Source organism: Chiloscyllium plagiosum, chromosome 12, assembly GCF_004010195.1.
Source record: "Chiloscyllium plagiosum isolate BGI_BamShark_2017 chromosome 12, ASM401019v2, whole genome shotgun sequence".
Classification (NCBI taxonomy): Eukaryota; Metazoa; Chordata; class Chondrichthyes; order Orectolobiformes; family Hemiscylliidae; genus Chiloscyllium; species Chiloscyllium plagiosum.
The window spans coordinates 28,631,765-28,639,674 of record NC_057721.1 but is presented as its reverse complement, the minus strand read 5'-3'; the positions used below and the strand labels follow the sequence as shown (position 1 = coordinate 28,639,674).

At 38.8% G+C, this 7,910-nt stretch overlaps 1 protein-coding gene across 1 annotated transcript in view; it reads left to right on the top strand.

Moving 5' to 3' along the window:
• pola1 (polymerase (DNA directed), alpha 1) overlaps window positions 1–7,910 on the top strand; it is a 281,247-nt gene that overhangs the window by 39,852 nt on the left and 233,485 nt on the right. The window contains exons 11-14 of the mRNA XM_043700756.1: window positions 3,269–3,381; window positions 4,420–4,536; window positions 4,622–4,696; window positions 5,519–5,657. Coding sequence (XP_043556691.1) covers window positions 3,269–3,381; window positions 4,420–4,536; window positions 4,622–4,696; window positions 5,519–5,657 — 444 coding nt within the window. The remainder of the gene's footprint in view (window positions 1–3,268; window positions 3,382–4,419; window positions 4,537–4,621; window positions 4,697–5,518; window positions 5,658–7,910) is intronic.

The following is a 7,910-nucleotide window of genomic DNA, read 5'->3' as shown; positions in this document are numbered from 1 at the left end:
GACTCCACTTTCAAGGAGCTATGAACCTGCACTTCAAGGTCTTTGTTCAGCAACACTCCCGAGGACCTTACCATTAAGTGTATAAGATCTGCTAAGATTTGCTTTCCCAAACTGCAGCACCTCGCATTTATCTGAATTAAACTCCATCTGCCACTTCTCAGCCCATTGGCCATCTGGTCCAGATCCTGTTGTAATCTGTGGTAACCCTCTTTGCTGTCCACTACACCTCCAATTTTGGTGTCATCTGCAAACTTACTAACTGTACCTCTTATGCTCGCATCCAAATCATTTATATAAATGACAAAAAGTAGTGGACCTAGGACCGATCCTTATGGCACTCCACTGGTCACAGGCCTCCAGTCTGAAAAACAACCCTCCACCACCACCCTCTGTCTTCTACCTTTGAGCCCGTTCTGTATCCAAGTAGCTAGTTCTCCTTCTTAATTTATTATTTTACTTGAAAAATAACAAGATATTTTGTATGTTATTTCAATTCTTTTTCAAATAGCTTTTTAATTTTCATTTTGTTTTTAATCTTTACTGAATTGCTGATCATTTTTTTGCAACGTTTGTCCATAATTAATTGTTTGGATTTCTTTTCTCAATTTGTTTAGTATAATCTTTGCAGAATTTTATCCTTTGCATTCCTTGCCTCTTTATTAAGAAAAATCTATTTTATGCTCTCTCCATCTCCAGTTTGAAGGTTCTGTACAAATGTCCTATTCACTGACTTTTCTGACCAGTTACTCAATTCCTTCCCATCTTGCTGAGCAATGTCTTTTTATCATATTTTCCCTTTTTACAATCTTCTATTGTACTTGCATTAAACATACTTATTCTCCTTGTCCGGCTCCTCCTGCCTTAGTTAGTTATCCTACCTGATTTCTCTCTTCTAAGCTAAACACCATTTTATCACTTCATGGGTTCTGAAACATTCTAATTTAGGAAGTAGACATAATTCATTCCAAAACATAATCTCTATTTTGTTGGCATGTATTTCACTCTAATTTGGGACACTTAAATTACTCCGTAAAGTGCCGCACAGGATACTACTGATTAAGATAAGGATCCATAGTGTCAGAGGCGAGTTTCTTGCATGGATAGAAGAAGGGCTGTCTAGCAGAAACCAGAGTGGGGATAAAAGGGTGGCAGCCAGTGACAAGTGGTGTTCCACAAGGCTCAGTGTTGGGACCACAATGTTTTACTTTATTCATTAAGGATCTAGATGAAGGAACTGAGGGCATTCTGGCTAAGTTTGCAGATGATACAAAGATAGGTGGAGGGATAGTTAGCATTGAGGAGGCAAGGAGGCTGCAGAAGGATTTGGACAGGTTATGAGAGTGGGCAAAGAAGTGGCAGATGGAGTACAACGTGGGAAAGTGTGAGGTCACGTGCTTTGGTAGGAAGAGTAGAGGCCCCATTTTCTAAATGGGGAGAAAATTCAGAAGTCCGAAGTACAAAGAAATTTGGGAGTTCCAGTCCAGTATTCTCTCAAGGTAAACTTGCAGGTTGCGTCAGTAGTTAGGAAGGCAAACGCAATGATGGCATTTCAAGAGGACTTGAATATAAAAGCAGGGATGTACTTCTGGGGTTCTATAAGGCTCTGGTCAGACCATATTTTGAGTTGTGTATGGCAGTTTTGGGCCCCATATCTCAGGGAGGATGTACTGGCTCTGGAGCGTGTTCAAAAGAGGTTCAGGAGAATGGTCCCAGAAATGAAAAGCTTAACAAAAGAGGAACGTTTGAGGACTCTGAGTTTCTACTCAGTGGAGTTTAGAAGAATGAGGGGGGATCTAATTGAAACTTTCAGAATACTGAATGACCTGAACAGAGTAGATGTTGGGAAGATGTTTCCATTGGTAGGAGAGACTAGGATCTGACAGCACAGCCTGAGAGTAAAGGGAAGACCTTATAGAACAGAGATGAGCAGAAACAACTTCTTAACCAGAGTGGCAAATGTATGGAATTCATTGCCACACAAGGCTGTGGAGGCCAGTTATTGAGTGTATTTAAAACAGAGATAGATAGGTTCTTGAGTATCACGGGGATCAAGGGTTAAGGGGAGAAAGTGGGAGAATTGGGTTAAGAAACTTATCAGCCACGATTGATTGGTGAAGCAGACTTGATGGGCTGAATGGCCTATGTTCTGCTCCTGTGTCGTGTGGTCTTATGGTCTAAAGTGTCATCTTACTGCTCAATGTGTAGATCATCCACTCTATTTCACCTCTCCTATCTTGGTAGTCTGTAATCCTGAGAATTACACCATTTCTTTACCAGTTCTTTTCTTTGTCAATTCTTTCATGGGATTGAGCATCACTGTTGCAGCTAATATTGGCTGCCCATCCCTAATTGCTCTTTAGAGTACCAGCTGATAGATGCATGTCTTGATATGGATCTGTAACAAGTCTTTGCACATAGGACTGTGATAGAATTCTTACTAACATCGTAGCTGCACTCTTTTTTCCTATTTTGTCATTCTTGAGTAGTTTCTAACCAGGAATAGTCAGTCCCATGTCCTGTCTTAGCTTGATAATGCTGCTATGTATATCCCTTTTTCTTATTTTGTTCTCTTGGACTCATCCAAGCTCTTCCCCCCCCCACCCCCCACCTGGCTCAACCTTTAGGTAATGTTCTTCTGAAGCCTAATGTGGCATCCAACTGCTGTCTTGCCTGGGATTGGATATGGGTGCATAATAAAGATTGACATTGAGTGATCTTTTTTCTATATTTAAGAGTAAACCTATACATTATAAAAACTTTTTACGTAATGATTGAAGAAATGGATTAGAATTGCTTGGAACTAAATAACATTTGTTTCTGGTCTTGTATTGTTGTATAGATGTAATAAAATGGCCATTGCTGTATTTTTAAAAAATCATTCATGGGATGTGGGCATTACTGGCCACGCCAGCATTTATTGCCCATTCCTAATTGCCTAGAGGGCATTAAAGAGTCAACTACATCGCTCTGGGTCTGGACTCACATGTGGGCCAGATTAGGGAAGAAAACTGCCATCCTTACCTAAACCGCATTTGTGAACCAGATGGGTTTTTCCGACAATCGACAATGGTTTCAAGGTCATCATTAGACTCTCAATTCCAACTTTTTTTTATTGACTTCAAATTCTATAATTTACGTGATGGGATTTGAACTCAGATCCCGAGAACACTACTCTGATCTCTGGATTAATAGTCAAGTGATAATACCAGTAGGCCATTGCTTCCCCTTTTGCTTCTGTTTGGAACTGATCATTTTGAGTTTTCCTTAGGAGTTGTCTATCTCTTTGGCAAAGTGTGGATTGAATCAGCAAAGACACATGTCAGCTGCTGCGTGGCTGTGAAAAATATTCAACGAACAATATACCTGTTGCCACGGGAAACGGTACGCAATAGCTTTCATCCTGCTATAAAGTTGTTTGTAATGGAACATGTTATTCAATTTTGTAAACTATCAATTTAATGTTCATAATATGTACTGTCTGTTATTTTCACTGTGGTGATTGTAAGGTGGCTTTTGAATTGGTGCAATCATAAATCAACTGCTTGGAGTAGGACACCTTTATAAAATATATTTAAATTTTAAACGTTTGCCAACTTGGGATGTAAGTTTTGGTTACCAGCTCATCCTGTTTGCTTGTGATGAAACCTTCTAATTTTCAGGTTTTGTGACGTTGCCTCAGAATCTGTTTAAAATTCTCCTCAAGAAATTGATTGATTAAATTATATGATCTCTTCTGAACTGCTGTTGAACACAGGGAGAAAGTGAGGACTGCAGATGCTGGAGATCAGAGTCGAAAAGTGTGGTGTTGGAAAAGCGCAGCAGGTCAGGCAGCATCCGAGGAGCAGGAGAGTAGGCTTTTTGGACATAAGCCCTTCATCAGGGATGAAGGGCTGTTGAAGGGCTTATGCCCGAAATGTCGATCCTTCTGCTCCTCAGATGCTGCCTGATCTGGTGTGCTTTTCCAGCATCACACTTTTGACTGTTATTGAACACAGATTATACATGAGCACAATATGGAAGGAGTTGTATATCTGAGATGCCTTCTTTTGGATCACATTTAATGCTAAGGTTTTGTCTAGTTGCTTGTGATGTCATAAAATGTTTCGTGGTCCTCACCAATGGAAGAAAAGGGGGGACAAAATGTTGGTCACAAACATTATTGAGTTGTTCATCTGCTTGAAAATTGCCTGCTATGCTTATGCCTGAAATATTCCATTGCTTGAAATATCTTGAGTATAATTAGGTGCTTTATGAAACCGCGGATTTTTTTTTTGTCCATTCAATATTCCATTTTAACTTGAGATTGCACAATATTACGTTATCAAATTAGATGTGTAGTGACTTTTTAAACCTTAAATTTTTTTTTACTTTAAAATATTTTGAAGGTAAATTGACATTTTCACTATGAATTGCTTTCAGCGCATGGATCTGAAAACTGGCAAGGATACTGATACCCCTGTAGCAATACTGGATGTTTATCAGGAATTTAATGAGCTGATTTCTGAAAAGTACAAAATAATGAAGTTCAAATCAAAGGTTAGTTGAATGTGTTATTTGCAATGATTCATGAACAGTGGTTTACCAGGACTTCACTGATGATACTATTTTAATTTTTTTTCAGAAAGTTGAGAGAAAGTATGCTTTTGAAATTCCAGATGTTCCTGAAAAGTGTGAATACCTAGAAATCAGCTATGCAGTAAGTATAGGACAGAACTGAAATCAGTTGAAAGAACTCACTCTAGTTTATGTCTAGAACGTGGATGTAGTCATTTGTCTTAGGTGATCTGAATTGATCATTCGTGATTTCTGTTGATGGTAGTTTTGTTGTAGGAAAGGGTGGCACAGTGGTTAGCACTGCTGCCTCACAGCGTTAGAGATCTGGGTTCAATTCCCGCCTCGGGCAACTGTCTGTGTGGAGTTTGCACATTCTCCCCGTGTCTGCGTAGGTTTCCTCCGGGTGCTCTGGTTTCCTCCCACAATCCAAAGGTGTGCAGGTTAGGTGAATTGGCCATGCTAAATTGCCCATAGGTGTAGGGGAATGGGTCTGGGTGGGTTGCTCTTCGGAGGGTCAGTGTGGACTGAAGGGCCTGTTTCCACATTGTAGGTAATCTAATCTATGAAAGGATAGTGTATTCTGCTAAGGAATACTAACTGCACGCTGTGATGTACATGCAATCTATGAAGAACACATTATTACCTCAAGTCCCAATGATTTATATTTTAGATTGAATATGGGGGAAACTAGAGGAGTATGAGGGAGAAACAATATGTTGATAAGTTTAGATTATGTAAGTGGAGTGAGTGAAGTCTTTAGAACTAAACAGACTTTACTGTAAATTCTGTGTAATATAAAATACAAAAGTCATAACATTTAGTTGAATGTTTAGCAGCAAGCATGAAAAAGTCTTTAGAAACTCATATTTGTAGAGTGTTAAAATGTTTGCCTCAGAAATATCCGGTCTTAAGTTGTCATTCTAATAAATGAAACTTTTGTATTTGGTGCTATTTCTTGATACAGGCTGATCTGCCTCCACTTCCTTCTGATTTGAAAGGAGAAACCTTTTCTCAAGTGTTTGGCACTAATTCATCGAGTCTTGAGCTTTTGCTCTTGAACAGGAAGATCAAAGGGCCAAGGTGGCTGGAAGTCAAGGCTCCACGTAAGATTTTTATTTCTTTATTGTAAATGATTTTTTTCTAGAAAAGAACAAATTTGCTTTTTTGCAGTACCTCTCATAAGTTCAATGCATTATAAACACTTCACAATCTGTCCATCACTCAGTCTTTAAGTGTAGCCACTGTGGAGGAAATGTGGTAGCCATTTATGCATCAAGCTCGCAAAATCAACAGTAAGATGAGTGGTCACATAACTGTTATTTTGCTTGAGATATAAATTTGCCTAGATATTGGCTCTTCTTTGAATATGGCCTTGAATCTTTGAACATCCACCTGAGGGGGCAGATGAGGACTTGGTTTAATCTCTCTTTTTATAAAGGTTTTTTTTTCATGTTTAAACTATTTTAGCGGGTATTAATTCCAGATTGCCGTAACCTATCACTATCTTATTGTATTGAATTCCTCAAAGATGGATAGCAAGTCTCGGGGATGGATTTGACTACGCTGTTGGACAGGGAGAAAAGGGAAGGCATTAAGTGCCAACGCAGGCTGATATTTTCTCCTCATTTGAAGTACACCAAGGCTGACTCAGTGAAGATTATATTTTGCATTTCCGTTTTGCTATACATGAGCCTGATAAGGCCCATGCTGGATCTCAGTTCTTCAGCACTATAACTTGAATGGCTGCATTCATAATTTTACTGCAAAGAACGCTCAAACGTTAGAAAATTTAGTCAAGAGTACAGTGAAATCTGCAGAGTTAATCTTGAAGTTGCTAGTTTTGGGCTGGAGCTTACACAAACTGTAAAACTGAGAGAATTCAAATCCAGTTCCCTGTCATTCATCAAAGCTTGACTATTCATGTGGCTCAATTAAGCATCTAGGGAAGGAAACATGTCATGGTTATTGTCACCACTTAAGACACTTCACAAACATGATAAGTTAAAGATGGGCACAAAGCCAAATGAAGAGATACTTGGGCAAAACTTAGTTGAGGTAGACAGTGACATTGGAGAAGATGAGATGGAAGGATGGTCAAACTGGTGCAAAATCTGAGGTGGGGCTAGAAGGGTGAGTAAGGGAATAAGAATTTTCAAGAAGATGTGAGGGAGCTGGACCAAGGTGAGATGGTCAAAGAAGGAGCAGATATTGGAGTGGTTATGGGATGGATCAAAGTGATGGGGATCACTCTAACAGAAAAATTAACCTGGGACCTTCTGATTGTTGTGCTTTCAATTTTTTTCTGGATAGTATTTGAATTCTCTGTATTCGCATACAAAAAAGTTGGTCCAAACATAATATTTCTTGGCAAATTATTTATGCATTTGAAGATAAAGCTGTAGCATCTTATAGCTCATTTAACTTTGTCTTTAGAACTATTATGATATTCTAAATGGTCTCTGATTGCTCTGTTAAGATAATTACATAAATATAGGTTCAGCATTTTGCTGTACTGCAGTTCTTTTGTTGTATCATCATTGGGAACACGTAAATTGCAAATGGACCTAAATTAATACTAACTAAAATCCTTTTTGTTTACCATTTGCTGTATTTCTTGAACGAGTGTTTGTTCTTTGTAACTCCTAAAGGACCCCACAAATACATTCTAAAGCTGTTAGTCTTCCAGTTGAAGAGGCACGTCTATTGCCATCCTCCTCTGCATGATTAATAATTTGTCAGTTTCAGAAAGAAGGATTCTCTGCGAGCAGTTCCAGTTTGAGTAAAACCATATTGTATTCATCTGTTCCCTATTATTAAGGGTGTAACCTAGTCTTTGGGTAACTTGCAATGAATTTACTCCATATATGTGTCTCCAAGTGGTGTGGCTACTATTAGAGGAATATTGCTATTCTGCTAAGATTTGACTGATTTTTTTTCTATTTGAGGTTAGGCATAGTTGTAGTGGAAGATTTGTTTCACTTTTCCATCCTTCATGTTGCTAAGTAACAATAGCAATAGGCATTTGTAGCTTGGTGCCAATAATAATTGAAGTCCATTGGTTCATTTTGTGTTTTGTGTTTGACACTCGCACAGACTGATGATCAGTTGGTTCAAAATAGAGAAGACCAGTAAGACTCAGTCAGAACAAGCTGGCTGTGTTTCTTGTCCATCTTTGTTAGTCAGGAGAAAATAATGGCCTGTCTTGAATCAATGCAGTCCTAGTGACTGTGACAGTCAGGTCATTTCAAATAACATTAAGACTCCACTTTGCTAGGTTAGATTACAGATGGAGTTCTGTGTATAGTTCTCATCACCACACTATAGTAAATATATGATTGCACTGGAGAGTGTGCAGG